Below are 19986 nucleotides of genomic sequence, written 5' to 3' on the forward strand. Positions count from 1 at the left end.
TGAGAACTCTTGAGGTAGTCAGCTTTTAATTTATCGCAGAAGGGAGGAACACCAGATACTATCAAAATGATAGTATTATCTAAACACAACATTTTTCTATTATGACCTCCTACTGAAGTAACAAAATTGGTTTCCTAGAACACAAGTAGTTCTGTATTTCGTTTAGATTAGAATTAAACACCAAAGTAGTGAAGGTATAATAAAATTGAGGCAGAAATCAATCATGAAGCATTTACTTCCCCAAATGAGAGAAGACTAGTAAGACAGACTGCTATCAGCCCTTACAAACAAACAAAAAAACCCTTTTGATTCTCACAATAAAAGTTCCTAAACAAATTAATCTTATACTAATAACCCATTAATTTAGTCAGTTTGATGTTGCCTAGTATACAAATACAGATGTTAATATTCATTAACATTCCTAGTACAGTAATTTTCATTTTGTGCAAACAGAATTGTAGACCAGCTCTACCTTTGTCGTTAGTCCCAAAACAGAAATCCAAATTACAAAAGAACTAGGCAATACATCATGTAACCAGTTTCCAATAAATGTCTCAAGCATTGAAGATGTTAGTCGTTGAATATAACTGCTGGTTTTGTGATACAGATGGGAAATCTTCCATACAAGCAATTGTCTTCAACGCTATCTATCAAGATTTACAAAAAAAAGGGTGATTTCTGGCTGAGAAACTCACCAATCTGTCAACTGTTTGAAACTGAAAGGATATATCTAAGGAATCATAGACACAAGTGGATTATGAAGTTGATGGGCATCATTTGAATCCAATGGTATTAAACATAACCAGATTTTAACCTCCCATATACTTAAAAAACAGAAGGTTCTAATCACTAATTCCTGCCCTCTCTTGTAAATGAGAGATTCACTACAACCATTTCTTCCAACATATTTTGCAGAGCTATTACTGTGCATCTCTATGAACTCTTCTATAGAGTGCATGCTTAAAAGGATGGCTTAGGTAGGATTCACTAACAAGCTAAGGCCAAGCCTTAGTGGGCAATATCTTTAGTACCATCCCATTGTTCATTTCAAATAGGAGTCTTCTCCCTTCTTCTTTCCCTGCTTGTCCATGTTCCATTTCATTACTGACTTCTTGATACTTCATTGTGCTTCCATTCCGACTTTTCCTGGTCTCAGAAATACTCACTTAGCAGATACTTCAAAGATACAAGTGGATAACACAAAAGGTAAAAGCTGAAGGTATGAAGCTGAGAGACTGACAGAGGAGATGGACATGCCTACTGGTAAAGGAAAAGCTCCCTCCTAGACACTGTCAGGAAAGTTGGTGTGCGAGAAGAGGAAGGGGAATGCATTCTTTAATAAAAGTATGTAACATGCGCTCACATATACAGATACAAATGTTCTCCAAGGAGCATTTCCTACACTCAGTTAACTCCATAATGGAAAAAAGGAAAAATTTCAAGAAAGGAAATAAGGTAGGTGACTCCTTGGACTGTTGGTAATAGCTGCAAACAACTTTGGCAAACAGAGGTTTGTTTCAAATCCAGCCATAGCTGCCTTTGGAACTTAAAACAGACACCTGCCTTGTATTTCTGTGTCATTATTCAAATCTTCTGAACTCAACCATCTAGCTACCTTATTGAACTGTCTACAAATCAATACCTGTTTTACAAAAGCATCGAAAATGCTGTGTATTTTATGTATATTCAGCTTTAGGATAATATTTATTTTAAAATAGTAAGATTTCACAAGAAAAGAGGAACATTTAAAAAAAATATGTAACAAGTGTCCTCTTACTGTCGTCAGGTTGCTGACATACAGAACATTTTCCTACACAGGAAAATGGCTAATAAACTACTTCAGATATAGTTGCCTCATATCTCATCTAAATTTCTCTAGTTTCTCTCCAAGAATGGTAAGCATCCAATAAGTGATGTCACCACTATAGCTTTAACGTATATGCACAGTATGCATATTCAACTATATACCATGAAATCATTCCAAAAAATGTTAACCTTTTATTAAGCCAAAATTATATACACAAATGTTAGAGTTTACATGTAATGTGATTTTTCAACATTTTAATAGCCAGCCTATTGTATCAACTATCCTAACGACTACAAAATATCTTTTTGTAAAAACTGTAGGAAGTATTGATCCTTGCTCTGCTTCTACCACAGCTACCACTACTGCACGAGCAAGGCAGTAATAGCAATAAAAAAGAACTGATTCCTCTTGTGCTTTCAGCAACAGAACTTTGCAGGATTTTTTCCATCTGAGACCAAATATAAAAATAAACATGTTTATTCTCATTTTAAGCATACACAAATTAAAGAAATTATTTTTATAGGTGTTGCTGTTACCACATTTGCAATTTGTACCATGCAACTTCATAACAAATTTACAGAGCTGCAACGTAATATATTTAAAAACATGATGAACAGCATATTTAAAAGCATTTTAAAAGGAGGTCAATTCTGACCTCTGGGCCATGAAGCATTGCATTAACAGTTCTGCAGAAAGAAAAATGATAAGGTATGAAATGAGTGCTCAGAAACTAGAACCTTATCAGTAAGAGTTTGATTCAAGCCTGTAAGACAAATTGCTCAGCAAGGCAAGTCACCTTCCTGCTGTGATGAGGATATAGCTGAATTTTCAATGCAACTGACTATCTCCCTCATCATGTCTCTTCAACTTGATATCCTTACATTCAGTATCTGGTTTACATTTTCTAAGCATCCAGTTCTTATTCTGAATACATCTTGTCTGAGTAGCCATATACCTACCCTTCTAGGATAATTATCTTTTTCCTTTATCTGACAATTTAGCATCAAGCACAACCACTTTAAAGCACGTGTAACTGCTAACAAGGAGGGAACCATATACTGCCATAGTTCATATACGTCAAGGATGTTCATTTACCTCTGATAAAAACACTAGAATTCCAAAAATACACTTGTTAGTTGGTCTTTGTTTCATGCACTGTCTTTTCCAGAAAGTATCCCTGACACTTCCCATGTTCATTATTTCTTCCTTTACACACTTACTTGAGCATCAGTGGATTTTTTAAGGAGTTCTTCCACAAATTTCCAATTGGATTCCTTCCGTTTCTGAAAAATAATGACTATCAGCATGAAATAGTATTTGTACACCTCACAGGAATCATTATGTAATAATGTGAAAATAAGAAGACAAGAAATTTACAGAAATATTTCATTTCATGACAGGATATTTAGTCACCACTGAAAACAGATTTTTTGCTTTATGAATGTAACTGGTGTCTGTCCTAAAAATTAGATCTAAACAACAAAAAAAACAACACCAAAATTCGCATACCAAAGAGACCCAAAATAAAGGGCATGCTGTTTTAACTGGTTTAAGGGACTCATTTACAATTCCAACCTTCACTTTTAGTAAAGAAGCAAAAACATTCAGACATTTTTGATTTGTATAAGTAATGTCTTAAAATTTGTCTTTAACATTCTCTAAAAAGGAAGAGATAAGGGATAGGAAGAAGGGAAAAGGTACAATCTTACTTTTCTTGTTTTTATCTTTTCAGTGAAAAACTACTTCTAACTCATTTTTCCTATGACAATCACAAAGGATTGTTATGGCTAATTTGGTAAGGAGTTCGTCAGGTAGCAATGACGTAGACAGAAAAAAAATGCAGGGTAGGTCAAATATGGCCCACAATTCATATTTTTCAGCTTGGGAAGGCAGATGATTACTCATTTGAATCAACTTGGCAATGTATATTGAAAAAAGAAGTTTTTCCAATTAAGGCTATTTCCCAGGAAAAAAAATAAATAAAAGGCAACCCAGTCAACATACTTACCATTCTTAGCTACAACTAGATCACCCAGGAGTATCAAAAATCACCTCTTACGCTCAGTTATGTGTATAGCTTGTATAGATAACTAGATGCTTGAAGTAGTACTTTCTTCATTGTCTGCCTTACTCATTCCCTCCACTATCACAACTGTTAATCCTTTTATTTTGCAGATATCCGTCCTTTAAATGTCTGTACAGAGTTTATCATAAAGAGCATCTTATCCTTTGTTAATGGAAATATAACTACTTCCCAGCAGCAACACTATTGTCCCCTGTCCTTCTCCATTAACTACACTAGTTAATGCCACGACTTGGTGACAATTCCACACAGGATTTCAGAGATTACTGAGAGAATTTTAAAGATCAACACTTTAAAAAGATACAGCAATATATATGCAATGCAATTTGACTACTTAGTGGGTTTACATTTTTGCACTACAAAAAAAAAATAATATTCTGGAAGACTGCTGATGTTAACAAGTCACAGTCTATAGACTATTTATGGGAAAAATGTGAATCAAAGAACAGATCTGCAGAAAGTTAAAGTAAAGCTGTGATTTCAGAATTCAGAAACTTCAACAATATCAGTTAAGGAGTTCCTACTGCTTTCTCTTCATCCTGCCCTCACAGTTTTAACATGCCACTGCTCAGCTGTTCTGGTACTTCTGTTTGTGGGACCCAGTGAGAACCAGATCAGTGAACCAACCCAGAGCTTTAAGAATAAAATACAGAATGGAAATGGGGGGAGGATCTGGCCTAGGAGGCCCCTAGAACAGGGCCACAAATAATTGTGCCAGAACAGCAGAGGGGGTATCATGCCTAGGGTGGTGTAAACAGAACTTCTTAAGCTGTTATTGATGCCACAGCCTTTGTATCATGAAACCACAGCTGAAATCCTGTCAGAAGGAAAAACCACTGCATCACTGCTTTGTGTTTTGACTGCTATAATTTCGAGACTAATATTATGTGATTACCTACACGGTCCCACTGCAAACTCCAAGTAAAGTTAATTGACTGCTCAAAGGCCAGATTTATCAGAGATAAACAGATATTAAAGAATCACACTAAATGGCTACGAGACCTCTGGATGTCTGGAGCAGCCTGCTCAGAACATGCTTTTAGCACTCCCACAGCCCAAGGGCACACGAGTTATATGAAAGGTGTTTACAGCCACAGTTCCAGCCCAGCTGCAGTATGCAGATCATCTTACAGGATCCTGGAGTAATCTAGGGCAAAATCCTGACACCGGCTGGAGCCGATTACAAGCACGCACCTGGGTTCAACCCAGACTCAGGAAAGAACAGCACCAACAACCTGCTGCACCCTTCTTGCAGCCTCAATTGTCTCTGCCTTTTAACAGACGTTTCATTCAAATCTCACTGCATTTACATCCTAACAGTATTCCCTGCTACGCTGGCAATATGGCATAGCAACTGTTTCAAAGCCCTTCTTGTCAGAGAATGTGTAGAATCTGCATCTCTTACTCCAAACCTGCTGGCTTACCATATCCCCCCTCCACCCTGAAAGAATCCTAAAATCAACAGAACCTGGAGACCTCACAGTAAGTAAAAGTACTCCTGAAACAAAAAACTTAAGCTGAGACCCTCTGGGTTCTCGGGGAGAAACTCCTGCAGAAGAAACTAACACCTGACTACCTGTAAGATCCATCCTAGGCTTCTCAGCTGGAAGTCCATGTTTGCATATCTTGCTATGCAGTCATTTCAAATTATTCAAAGGCAAGAATTCTTAGCCTCGAGTAATTCTGCCTATATTTCCCTAGCCCACAGTATATTGAAATTGACCCCTGCAATGTTCAGAAGTGGCAATTTTTCTCACTGGGTCCCATCTGCTTTTTAAATCCTGCTTCTCAGAATAGTGAAGTGGAACCTGAATGTGGGGTTAGGGAAAGAGACACCGTGCATCCCTCAGAACACAGAGGGAAAAGCCTGTGCCAAAAAAATTCTAGTTTTAAAAGTGGTTTCATGTGTATGAAATATATATTCAATATATATGAATCATTGCATATTTGAAATTACATTATATGAGCTAAAGGGGAAAAATAAAAAGAAGCAAGTCTGAAACCTATTTAGAATTTTAAAAGCTTTCATAACATCCTCAAGGCCGTGCAGACCACATTAAAAAATTGAAAATCTTCCACAGATGACATAGGCTTAGAGGCAATTTTTGCTAGGGAGCACATGAATAACCATCATTATGACACATCACCCTCCCACCTCTGATCACAGTTAATTAAAAGAAAGCATGTGTCATGAAGCTATCACGTCAGATGTTTAACCAACAAAACAGGACTACACTGAGTCCTGATGTAATTCCACTGACTTCAACAAATTTATATCAAATTTTATCCTACTATCTTCAAAGAATGTTTGAGGATGTATTTCATGAGAAGAAAAAGAAATTATTACCATCAACTATTTACGACAGATTACATTCTTGTTGCTGACAGGTTTGCTTTTTTTTTTTTTTAATAAGCCCCAGTAGCAGCAGAACAGGGAACGCTGGACAAATAACAAGATTCAAAATAATGTGAGGCACTGCTAACAGTTTGAACATAAAGAGTATGGGAAACATCAAAAGAAGTGTGCACAGGATGGTCTCGTGATTTACAAATTGGGACTTGGAAATTCTCTTCTCCCAGATGGGCTCTAAGGAAAAAATATTGTTTAATCTTGGGCAAATCACTTCCTGTCACTGCATCTCAGATTCTTACTTTAAAATAAGAACAACAGGAATCTTTTTTTCCCATTCAATGTCTGTTTGGCTTATTTAAATAATATAGTGCCTCGGGCAAAAAATAATCTCTCATGAGGCTAAATACATAGTATGTATCACTATGAGAGACGGGGGAAAAAAAACAATGATCAAAGTAAACAGTATCACCGCATTTTGATTAGGGCATAAAATATAAGAAACCCAAGATAAATGTCTCCTCCACACTAGTTTCTGTATTCAACCTGGGAATAACCTTTTCTCTCCATCTAAGCTCCTCTAACAAGCAGGGAGTGTAGTAATTCTATCTTCCAATGTCCCTCTGAAATATACTATGGACTGTGGTTCCCCCTGCTCCAGTACCTTGGGATCCTAAAGGATCTGTCAACCCACAAGTGGCAGAAACGTATGAGCATTTGTATGTTCACCAGAACTTCTAGCCAACAGAAATGGCTATGAGTTTTCTAACCAAGCATTCAACCACTGAGTTACCCTAACTTCCCTACATTTTTTTTTCTTTTTCAGGAAGTTTGCAAGATAAAAATCAATTAAAGTAATTTTTAATTAGAAAGTTTAATTTGACCTAGGATTGAAAGCATTCACAGAAGTACAACATGTCAACATTCCTTCACTGTTTATATACTAATGCTTTTAAAAATCTAAAGATTGAACAGGGGAAGAAAAGATAATTTATCAAAATAAATTGATCAGCCAATGTGATCTTACTTTTCCCTGTTCATAGGTCTACAGTTCATAAACATGTTTCAGGGTTTTAATCCTTCATCCTACATCAAAACAGGAAACATTTTTGAAATCTTTGTATATATTTTAATAGAAAAATGGTACGACATATACATTTTTAATAGACATAATTAAATTAGAAATAATAAAACACACTCCACAAGAAACTTAGATCTGATGCTTAGGAAACTGGGGAAATCCAGCTGAAATGTAAAACAAACACACAAAACAACAAATCAGCTACATTTCTGGGTCTTCAGCTATCTCTAGCTTCTAGTCAGCTCCCTCTATAGTCAATTAAGGAAAATTGGCAGTTTTCATACCACTCAAAATGGATGAATTGCCTCAGTAAGTACCCTTTTCCTTCTAAATTAATGATTACAAAGTGAAAACTAGACAGGATGAATCTCAGACTAAGAGACTGAAAAAAGAGTCGAAGTTTACATGCTCCAAAACTCCAGAAAACTAGTGAGGTCCATGCAAGAATTTGATGCACCAGTACCAAAGTGTAACCCCACATACAACTTACAGACATGCAAGAATGGCATGTGCAGGTCTTACCTAGGCCCTTCTCAAAATACATGGTAATGTCAAGTCCCTCACAACAAAATTCTCAGAAAAGAAGTCAGTAATCCTGGTCTAGCCTACTTTAGCTGGAAGGAAAAGCTAAGACCATGCCCTAAAGGTAAGCGTCTTGCCACTTACTGCCAGGAGCTTGAATTTATCAGTTTTTAAACAGTGTCTGCCAGTATCAGACATCACAGAAAATTAAGCTATATGCATATATATATGCATGTCGACATGCCAATGTTGTGATGTAAAGAGAATACAATTAGCCAGACTAGAATTTATCCAGAACAGAGCTACCACTCCCCCCACCAAGTGGCATTACCAACTACACAGTTAATGTTTGAGGTTTATACTTCACAGAGTACAATCTAATGTGCTCAGTTCCTAGAACAGCAAACTCAGTGAAGCATTTATGCTACAGGCAGACAGTCTTAAAACACACACTACATCATTAAATATATGTGCTAGCAACTAGCACGGATTTTTCACGTTTCCTTAATACAGTAACCTACTGAATATCTGGTGTATGATATGAATATGTCAAGGGATGCTGGAATGCTTAGTGACTTGTACAAAGTGCTTTTTAATACTACCAGCATCGAAGGATTTCATTTAAACAAACGTGTAAAATCCTTTAAAACAACATCAACTGTTTTCTGCCAACAAAAACAACCAAACAAAGATTGAGACTTAAATTAAATATTATAACTTCCGGTTATTTAGAAAAAAGCATACTCACCTTTTCATCTAGATCTCCATTACGGTCAAACTGGTAGAGTGATGCCAGATGAGTAATAATCCACCAGCTAAAGCTCAATGGGTCTTTACACTGAACTGTTTCAAAAACAGATGTCCTTTCAGAACTACTCGGTCTTTCAAATATATTCTTTAGATTTTTGTTCACCAAGCTCCAGAAACACTGTAGAAAATCCAAAAATAAACTGTTCCATAAAAATGGAACTGTGTTGAATGCTAAAGCCTACCTTAACAATGTTCTCCACAATACCGTCATTTTTTTATTATTATTTATATATTTACAGAAAACAAGCAACACGACAGTCATTTAAAGATAATAACAGAGACTAGCGTTCAGCATTACGAGAGAAAACCTGGAGCTATTTTAGGATGCTTTCCCTCAAACACCAGTAGAGAGCAATGTGAAAGTAAAACCTTTGGTCACAAGGAAGACTATAATATGACACTTTGCAGGCAAAATTAAGAGCTTATGGAATGACAATGAAGAGATGATCACCAGGTTTGTACTCATATGAGAGTTCATATTAAAGTTGATTAATGAATACTTGATATAACAGATTTTTGAAAAACTCTTAGTCCCAGACTAACCTAACAAAGGAAGAGAGAGTAGTAAATAGTAGAGAATCCATCTGGAAGATATAGCAAACTGAGGTTCAAATTCCCTGTTTTGTTCAAAGTCAGTCCGTTAAAATACTGATACAATACTGATAAACTGATTAATCTCTTTGACTCAGACCCCTATTTATAGCACATTATGTCTTCCTACAGACTGTACCCATCATCCCTAATTATGCAGAACCTCTCTGGAACTTCTTTGCACTTCCATTTCAACCACCTCAGCTGGGTGACGCTACAATTACAAGAATCAAAATCCAAGTTGTTCTGTTATAGGTAGTTTAGGTACAGGTATCAAAGACAGAAACATGGGCTAGATCGATCATTAGTCTGTCTGTTCTTACATTTCTAATACCTGGAGATAAATCATTGTGTGATATAATACATAAATTGCAAACGATTAATAAAAATGCGTAAAGATGGTTTCTTTTCCGACACGTCCTACCATACAGCTTTCAATCTGCTCCTTCACTTTCCTTAGCACAAGTAGCTACTGAGTTTAACAGTACCTTAGGCCATAACCAAACAGTATACTGCAAACCTTGAGTCAGGACTTGATGCACATTAAAGAACGTGGCCTAAAGCATCACTGTGAGCACGCAGTTCTCCTAAAGCAAAAATGAAGTTCAGTTCCATCGTCAGATATGTGAACTAGTGCATTCAGGGCAGCCTGGGAACATTTGGCAACAGCACTGCATATATAACATGAATGCGTATGTAACAGTACTCTTCGATTACCTCTGTGTGAGACCCTTTATTTCTGAAGTCCAGCAGCTGAATAAGTAGAATCCACAATTCTTTAATGCAGATACAGGGATAATGGTGACTAGTAAGAGCCTCAGAAGGTCTCACCTAAAAGACAGTATGCAATACAATTATTCAGAGAAATATTATTTTTGAAGTTGCATTATATGTACCAGTATTTCCTGTTCCCCACCCCCCCCCCCACACACACCATTTTTCCCCCCAGTTAAATAATATGGATACAATTACAGATTGGAAAGCACATTATCCCATTAACAGTCCAAATACATCTCTCATACAACAAAGACTGTTTCCTGATTTTACATACATTATAGGTTGTACTATTTCTTAGTTTCTTCTAAGCCACTTTCAAACATTATTTAATGCAATGAAAATGGGTTTCTGAGGCCTAAATGAAAAGGAATTGCAATAAATACTGTTTTGTTCTCTGACAGTAGGGAAAAGAAAAAATGATTGATTAGATTTTCTTGATGTTTTCAGGAAGATAAGAGAAAGATTTCAAATGATTTAATAGCTATTATTGTTGTTATTTTTAACTGAAAAATCCTTAATGACTAGGCATAATGCTCCTAGAATATGTTTTTGTTGGCATGAGGATGTTAATGTTCCCACAACATTTCACAAAATCTGCTTTTCGGTAAATTTACTGCAAGGCATTCTTTTAATATGCAGAAAACAGCATATTTCAAGTCATGTACGTTATTTGATTACTATTCCATATTTAACAAAATTCACTCAGACTGATGCATTTCAAATGCAAAGCAGTCTTCTTGTGATTCATCTTTCAGTTTTACATTCCCTGAATTGTGAAACAAAATAAGCAAAACAGATAAAGGAAGTGCTAAATACATGAAAATTCTCTCTACGCTTCAATGTTTTTAAGATTTACCAGCACTGTATTTAACATAATCATAGTATAGACAAAACTTTTACTTACTCTGTCTTAGGACTTATGAATCTACTGTGCTGTATTCAGAGAGAGTAAAAAAAGGTGCAAAAAACTTTGCTTAAGGAGCGTAAGTAATTCAGGACATTTTACCTTCAGCAGGGACAAAATGCTAGAAATGTAGTAAGAAAAAAGTAAGACAAATCAGCTTAAACTCATTTTATCCCAAAACAATCAGTACTCCAAGTTTGAATAGTAAACCTACACTCCTTTTAAGCCAATAGAGGGGAATGGGCACCTAGAGAGACCTATTCCTCTAACACACTGCAGGAGGAAAAACTGTTGCTATACTTCCCTAACAAATAAAGGGAGCCTACGGGGACTAGCCAACTAATTCCTAGACACCTAAATTTGATGAGTTGAATCCTGGATTTTTATATCTTCTTGCTCTCCCTGCTCCATTCATGCACAACTGTTCTCGTATCACACTGGGATTTAAAATCATTTCTGGGTTTGGCAACCTAACAGTGTAAATTAAAAATTAAATCAAAATACGCAATGCCAATAACAGTAGAAGCTGTGTGAAAGAGACATTACAGAAGTGGGAGTGAATGAATAAAAACCGCATTCACAATTAGAAGAACAAGTATATCACCAGTCTCAACTTCTGTTTCAAATCTGCATAATATTCTATAAGTATACAGACTTTTTATTCATCATCCACCTTTAGAGTAATATATTTGCAATGACTGTTTTCATACAGTTCCAAATTAAATACTGTAACACTTAATTATAAATATGATTTTATATGTATTTAACATATAAATTACATTTCATATGTATTAAATAAATGTAACAATTTGTTTTTCTCTTTCGTTAACAAATCCTGCTTACCCCATGAAATTGTCCGGGTGGACCCAGGGTCAATTTAAGAATCTCATGAGACCAAGACTGGAATATTTTAAATAATTCTATTATTCACATTCCACATTTGCTACTTAGAGTTTTTCATATGCCTATGCCTCCACATGCTTCTAGCTAAAGATCTATTATGGGAATCCCTCAATAACCTGAATTAATCTTATGTACATATTATCTTGAGAATAATCATCAGCGAGACCAGTAAAGTCTATCAAAAATTCATTATTTAACTGCTAACTTCCCAAAACTGAAGCAGCCTCAAACATACTCTGGTTATGACTCATCAGCAATGAGATCCCTCAGAAGGGAACAGCCTGTGTATTGCAGATGCACTCTAACACCAGGGGATTTTATGGAAGTATTAGGTACACAACCTGTCTTACAAGTTACGAGTTTCAGGCCTTTTACCTTGAGTTGTTGCAGCAGTTTGTACCTACTACTGTGCTTCTTTACAAGAAAGCAGGATCTCTTCTGCAAGATATGCAGTATATGACCAGGATAGAGTATGGCTAGTAGTATCAAAGCAAGGCATTATATAGAAATCTCAGTTATCCTTTGTTTAACCCATATTGCTTTGTTCAGAGATAGTCTGGATCTCCTCTTGCAACATCAGGAGTTCAGTATCTTGGTAAGAATGGCAAATTGTGGTAAACTTGGGGTAATACAGCTCTGGTGCCAGGGATGTGCTGCTGAGAATAGAAAGAAGGGATATATATGTCTCTGCCAAATGTATCTCAGGGCACAATGAGCTCCTTGTCAAGTGTCTTGACACTACAACTCCCTAAAACACAGATTTGAAAACATGAGTATGAAGGATTGGTGTTTATGTCCCACCTTCCAAGAACACTCACAAATGCTACAAGCTGTGCTTCTGAATATTTTCAGCCCAAAGCTTAAGACATGTTTTAGTGATGAGCTGACATTGTCATCCATTATGGGTCTCAGCTGCATTTTCAACAGTTTTGAGGAACATTACATCCATTGCTGGATTATAGCAACAACTGCATACTAGAGGAGGAACCAACGGCTACTAGAGAAGGCACCAGCTGAAGAGAGGTTTATCCAGCACAAGTCCAAGCTCCACTTCAGAAATCAATCTCAAATGTAACTAGTTTAAGATATGCAGCCCAATCCTAGGGAGAGCTGAAGAAACAGTAGTAGGAAAACAATCTTCTCTATTTGTAATGTGGCTCTGTGGAAGTAGGACGAATCTGTCATTTTAAACATCTGGCATTTCAAAGCATCAAGCACAACGGTCAACAGATAGTACTTGAATCTTCGTTTAAAAATTTACTCTCATCTATTTGCCTTTTGAGAGGGGGAGGAGGTTGCAGTATTAACTGATAATTTAATAGATTAAAACGGATTTTAAAACATAAGACAACTCTCTCCAGAGATAATTTAAAGAACAGTTATCAAATGCTGCTACAGCTATTTTCCCACTGACTCCATAAACGGCAATATGAAAGAAGGGGGAGTCCATTCTTCATGTCTGTGTACCAGAAAAATTATATATTATACAGTGGTCACTGCTATTTGGAGGTCTCAGTTCAGTCCTGTACTCACAGATCACACATGCCTATCTAAAGAAGGTTTCAACACAGTCAGAGAAGATTGCACAGCTCTTTTACTAGCTGATATATGGAGCTGTTATGAGTTTCTAGCTTTGGAGTGCTCAAAACAAGCAAGAAAAACACTGCAGCTAAAGAAGGAAAGAGAAAAAAAAGAAGTTTTCCCTTGACAAACGTAAAAGAGCTGTCAGAGAAAGATGAGGTTGTAGAAACGGGAGAAGTGTAACAATAAATTGTAATATGACATTCTGTAAATGTCCAGTTAGCTTACTGCCAGGATTACAGTTATTCTTTTTGTTCCTGTTGAGAGTTTGAAAAGTTTTTTTTTTTTTCATCTATAGCTCTAAACCTTTTAGACTGTGCCATGTTTGGCATTAAACCTGGAACACTGAACTTATGAAATGTGGCACTCACTTCTGCTCTGTATACAGTGCATTTCAATAGTACTCCCTCATTCAACTGCCAGATGGTCATGAATAAATATAACACAATTTGAGCTCCTAACAAATAACACTCTTTAAAACATGGACATATTAAGCCATACATAACATTTAAAACTTAGCAGTAAGAAGTCATCTATGCATTGGTACAATATCTAATTCACATGTATCCTGAAAGAAGTATCTAACTGCCCACGTCCTATATAAAGGAAAAAAGTTACCTTTATATACTTGTTGATGGACAAGCTTATTAAATCAGATACAAGATTTCCACAGTGTGTTTCAAATAAACTGCTACTGGTTAAATTCTCTCCAGTTAGATTTATGAAATGGTTAGCATACACAACTTGTCCTAAAAAAAATAACAAAAGAAAATTACATCTATTTAGTTTAGGAAGACATGATTTGTTTCCTATCCTATATATCTTAGGATTGTTTTGCTGAGCTGTATGTAATTTTAATTTACAAACTCATTTGGAAATGCTCGTCCACTGTAAATTCAAGCTAGTCCCTTCATTACTACACAGAAGTCTGATATTATTCTGGTTGACAGTTGAATAGTTTGGCATTTTACAGCCTTTAATTGGCACAGCTTTGCAGGGAAATTAAGATTTATTTTTCTGCAGGTTCCTCTTTGTCACATGCCAGTGCGCATGTTCTGAAATCACAACTTGTTTTGCAGATATGCAAGTTGATGACAAACAATTCTAGAGAGGTCTAACACTTTCCTTAGGATGTGTTGATGTAAAAAGCTGGCATGATCATATTCCAACTTGAGCATTTGTAGACATTAACAGAGATAAAAAGGTAAAGTTAAGAGGCTATAAGATCTTATCTCCCAAGCTTTCCAACGGTACTACTCCCTTGACATCATTGGAACAGAAGATATGTAGAACAAGACTGTAGTTTATTTTTGGAAATGCAGGGTGAAGCCCCAAATCCACAACATTGGTCTCAGCAGCATGAAGTTCCCATTCAGCATTCGTTACAGAATGAGATGAGAACGCAAGGAATTCTACAAGGTACACAGAATACAAGACAAAATAATACACACAGACATGTCTTGACTAGTGAATTTTGTTGTTAAAAAGCACGATCTTTCTGTTACAGAAATTGATTACTATATTACTGCTCAGAACTTTACCTAGAAATAAATACAGAATTCTGGAGGACAAATTACATCCAACAGGCTGCCTATCCCTTCCCCAAAAGGGTAACAATCCCAATCTATCATAAAGAGAAACCTGGAAGTTTTATAGAACAGCCAATCCATGCATTCTCCAGAAACAGGCATGCAAAACCAGTGAAAATGCATTAAGCTAAGGAAGGCTGTGTTCTGACTGTACTCAAAGCCTGTGAAAGCTAATCTGAGTTTCTATACCATTAGTTCGGCTAAACATACAGTGCATTCTTTCCAAACCTCAAGGTCACTTCAACTGTTGCAATTCCTTTATAGAAATTATTATAGATAATTTATAATAATGAGGGGGTTTGTTGCAGTGGTACTGATTATAGGAGAAAACATATTTTTGTGATTTTGCTAGCATGGAGATGAACAATACACATAATTATCACAAAGAAAATAATATTCTCTTCTGTATTTTAAGAATTTTTTTTCAGCCACCTAACTACTGCAATCGCTTTCCATGAGTTTTTATATGGTTTCTATAAACAACTACCTTTTGCCCTTTTAAAGCCCAATAAGTTTTTTTTTTGTTGTTGGTTGGTTGTTTTTAAACAAAGTCCTCTGACTAAGGCTTCTTCCTTTGTCCAGTATTTTTTCAGTGTAGTATATGGTTAGCAATGTTGATTCTCTGACCTGGTCCATCCTTTGAAACTCTTCCTACATTGTTTGCATCAAATTGCTGTTCACCGTTAAAAATGCTCTTTGCAGTATATTTGCAATTTCAGAAGGTGTCTTGCTATTAAATATTTAGCACATTGCAAACATTAGTTGAGAACAAGCTTTGTAATCTTGGTCAAATTTTGATAGAAGAAATCCCTAATATTATTCCATTTAATTTGAGCTACTTGTAGGGAAGTTTAATGAAACGAAGATACACAGGCCAAAACATTTCATAAGATTCATAAAATCAAACCTACCTTCACCAAACTTGAATTTAGCCAATTAAATAAAGCTATGCTTAACAACTACTATAAGTAGGAAATTATTCTGGACAAACTAAGATGAGTAATCATACATACAAGAATAAGTTAAAGAAAAATATTGTATACTTACTCATCATTTTTTCACCTAGTACATGAAGAATTTCCAGCACTAGCCAATGGATATCCAAGTGGAGGTGTAATAAATGCCATGATGGTGGAAAGATCTGTGATTAAAAATAAACACATTTATTTGTAACTTTTCTTTAGCGAATTCTGGACACTGTACTAAGACAGACAAAAAATGGGCATATATTTTGCCTGCAGTAAACATTATGGATATCTGTGAACAAATAGACTATAACATATAAACACATCATTCAGTTAAAAGAATAAAAAAAGAAATCTTCAAGACAATTCTCTCTGTAGAGGATGCCTGTGAAGCCTTTGATATGATCTAAAATACAACTTAAACAGTGTTGATTCAGACTTGACAGATTAAAACTAGTTATCCTTTCCTTTCCAGGAAAAAAATGCTTTACTTTAGCAGTGTGTGTGCTATCAGGTAGCACACACACTACTAAAGTAAAGTATGCTCTTAAAGTAATTCCAAAATTTCACTACTCTCTTCCTTAAAGATTGATTGAAATTACTGTTTCTTTCATTAGCTCAACAGTGGCCCTATTGACAAACTAAATGAACAGAAAGATTCACAATGCTGCTGGTCAGTGGATCGTTACTCTCCTGATATAAGCTTATGCACCCTAAGATTGAAATTCCTTTTTTCTTTTTGAAAGCATTAACTATATATATGCACAAATCTTAGTGGGGTAATACTTTACTTGCATTCAATACTGCAGTTGCTTAACTTCCATTTCTGTACTTCTCTTCTTTATATGCACGCTCTTTTCCTATTTTAAATCACATTTCAGAATGTATTCTTTAAAAGTGCCCCTCCTACCAGGAAGTTCAGAAATTCTAGCCATTATCAAGGACATACAGCGAGGAGTTTTTTAACCATGCTATGCTAACTCAAGCCTACATATTTACCTGTATTATTATTTCTATAAGGCAGGAATAACTGTAAAAGCTATTCAAATATAAAAATAACTTTTAAAGAACAATATAAAATCCAGAGCTCATTAGGTGTGCTAGCCAAGTATGGGATGACATTTAGTTTATAAAGTGACAAAGGAAGAAAACAAAAATCATAATTCCAGTTTGAAGAAAGACTAATTTCTATTCAGACAAAATTAATCTAACAATACATACTCACAAAACAAATTTAAAATTATAAAAGCTATCAACCTTTGCCTGGTGTTGAATAGTGAATGCTGCCAGGACACTACTAGGGAGTTCACAAAGGTGACCAATATGCAGGGTCAAAGCATGAAGCTCTTCCACCAATAGTGATGGTAACTGGGCTTCTAGTTCTTCATATGGGTGGAGTACTCCATCATTATCCACTTTAGGGGGTTCCAGATACCTGAACACACACACACACGTAATCAGAAAATGGATAAGATGCAGCTATAAAAAGCTTAGAACATAAATTAGTAAATTGTGCACAAGTCTCACCTGAAGATGAAAACTTTCACATAATGCAAAAACTCAATACACTGACGTCTGATGCCCTCTGCTTCAGAGTGCAAGTTCGCAGCTTGACCTGAAGTAAAAGAGATCAATAGCTTAGATCAGATATGCCCACACTTTGACCCATGTATCGTGCATTCCCCACAGTAATTAAAACAGACCAGTAAAGAGACACGCTTTTCTGAAACCAACTTGGGAGATGCCTGGTGGCAAACAACCAATTCCAAATGCCATCTTGCCAGAGTGAGCCATTCCTCATCTTACTATCTCAGGCACATATCTCCATATAAAGGCAAAAGAAAACATCCAATCCCTCAGGAAAGGTGGCAGAGACAAGCAATCAGTGCTAGAACAAATCATTCAGCCCTACTGCCCAGCTCCGTGTCTGCTTCCAAGAGACCTTTAAAAAAATTAAGTATGAAGCGATTTCTCAACATCCTTTTCTCCTAGGGTAACACATAAGCATAATATTATTTGGAAACATGCTTTGTAACTTCTCTTCCTAAGAAGCACCACATGTTGCACAGTGCCTTAAGATGCGTGAAGCTAAGATTCTTTCATTCACAATCCTGTATCCTGCCTTTCATTTGTGACTCTGTACACCATTATTTAGTTATTGTGGCTGCCTTGCACTTACCCTTGCTTCTCCACCTCTTTCCCCACACCTTGTTTTCTAGCTTTCAGCATTTATTACAGAAAAATAAAACTGAGTGCATAACAAGGTAAATATAGTTATAGTCATTTAAATACCCAATAACTACTGCCCAATAATGTATATACATAAATGTCTAGTAACCAGTCAGTCTGCAACACTTTACCTGATTAAGCACGAGGCAATCATTGTTAAGAGCACCACAAATGGGAACGGTAAACAAGGAGTTTGAGCAGACCCCAATGAAAAGCGTATAGCACTAGAGAAGAAACAGGGCAAAACCTCTTTGCCACCTTCTTCACTGGATTGCATATCCAGGGGAAGGCAATCCAATTTGCTCCTCTAGCCAGATGACCACTGGGGAATTTTCCCTTTCCTTTTCTTGCTCACTCTCTCCCTTGTTTTTCCATCCCTTCCAAGGTAACTTTGCAATTCAGATATACCACTTATTATGGACCCCACAAACAAAGCTTTCTGCGTATATGTCCATCTCAACATCTTTTGTGCATCAGCACTCACTAAGCAAGTACAGCAAATTAACTGGCACAAGTACCATAATACTCCAGTGTACAGCTCACCACTACCTCTGACAGAAGCATCTACTCTGGTAACGAACCACAGTTTTAGAGGACCAAATCACTCTGTTCCAAAGGAAATATTTATAGATATTACTGCTGCTATGTAGCAATTACAATTATTTTATCCTAAGTTCTTTGAAGTTCTGTTTAAGCTAAATTTTATATTACGTTAATTCACTACAAAATCTTTTGCCTACATTGTCATAGATCACTGATCAACGAAATAAGTGGAACAGAACAGAAACAGTACAGAGTGTTAAGATCAGATCAGGCATTTTCGAAGAAAGGCAAAAAAAATAGAGCATAAGAAAAGATTTCATATCATCTCCACATTACACAGTTGTTCATAACAAGTCTCCAAAGCTCATTAAGGTGGAAATTAAATGCAAGAGAGAAAGCCACCAAATCAGGAAGAGGAAGTGGATGAGGCCTTCTTCAGGCAGCTGCAAATGGCCTCACTTTCACAGGCCCTAGTTCTTATGGGAGACTTTAACCATCCCAGTATGTGCCGGGAAGACAACACAGTCCAGAAGAAAAGGTCCAGGAGGTTACCGCAGAACACTGAGGATAACTTCTTGATGCAGGTGGTAGATGACCAACAAGGAGAGGGGAGCTGATGGACCTAGTACTAACAAACAGAGATGGTCTAGTTGAAAATGGTCCAGTGCACCCTCAGTAAGTTTGCAGATGACACCAAGCTAAGTGCGTGTGTCGATCTGCTCGAGGGCAGGAAGGCTCTGCAGGAGGATCTGGATAGGCTGGAGCGATGGGCTGAGGCCAACTGTATGAAGTTCAACAAGGCCAAGTGCCGGGTCCTGCACCTGGGGCACAACAACCCCAAGCAGAGCTACAGGCTGGGAGATGAGCGGTTGGAAAGCTGCCTGGCCGAGAAGGACCTGGGAGTATTGGTTGATAGTCGGCTGAATATGAGCCAGCAGTGTGCTCAGGTGGCCAAGAAGGCCAACAGCATCCTGGCCTGCATAAGAAGCAGTGTGGCCAGCAGGTCTAGGGAAGTGATTGTGCCCCTGTACTCGGCTCTGGTGAGGCCGCACCTTGAGTACTGTGTTCAGTTTTGGGCCCCTCGCTACAGGAAGGACATGGACGTGCTCGAGCGAGTCCAGAGAAGGGCGACCAAGCTGGTGAGGGGTCTGGAGAACAAGTCTTACGAGGAGCGGCTGAGGGAGCTGGGCTTGTTCAGCCTGGAGAAGAGGAGGCTCAGGGGCGACCTTATCGCTCTCTACAGTTACCTTA

The 19986-nt window shown here is 36.9% G+C and overlaps 1 protein-coding gene across 1 annotated transcript in view; it reads right to left on the minus strand.

The window, feature by feature from the left end:
- MMS22L (MMS22 like, DNA repair protein) overlaps positions 1-19986 on the minus strand; it is a 101839-nt gene that overhangs the window by 69409 nt on the left and 12444 nt on the right. The window contains exons 5-11 of the mRNA XM_083828714.1: positions 17491-17578; positions 17221-17398; positions 16046-16139; positions 14028-14158; positions 9962-10075; positions 8592-8771; positions 3028-3090 (exon numbers count right to left, since the gene is read on the minus strand). Of these exons, the coding sequence (XP_083684840.1) occupies positions 3028-3090; positions 8592-8771; positions 9962-10075; positions 14028-14158; positions 16046-16139; positions 17221-17398; positions 17491-17578 (848 nt within the window). The remainder of the gene's footprint in view (positions 1-3027; positions 3091-8591; positions 8772-9961; positions 10076-14027; positions 14159-16045; positions 16140-17220; positions 17399-17490; positions 17579-19986) is intronic.

This window comes from Anser anser (assembly GCF_964211835.1).
Source record: "Anser anser genome assembly, chromosome: 3".
In the NCBI taxonomy this organism is placed as follows: domain Eukaryota; kingdom Metazoa; phylum Chordata; class Aves; order Anseriformes; family Anatidae; genus Anser; species Anser anser.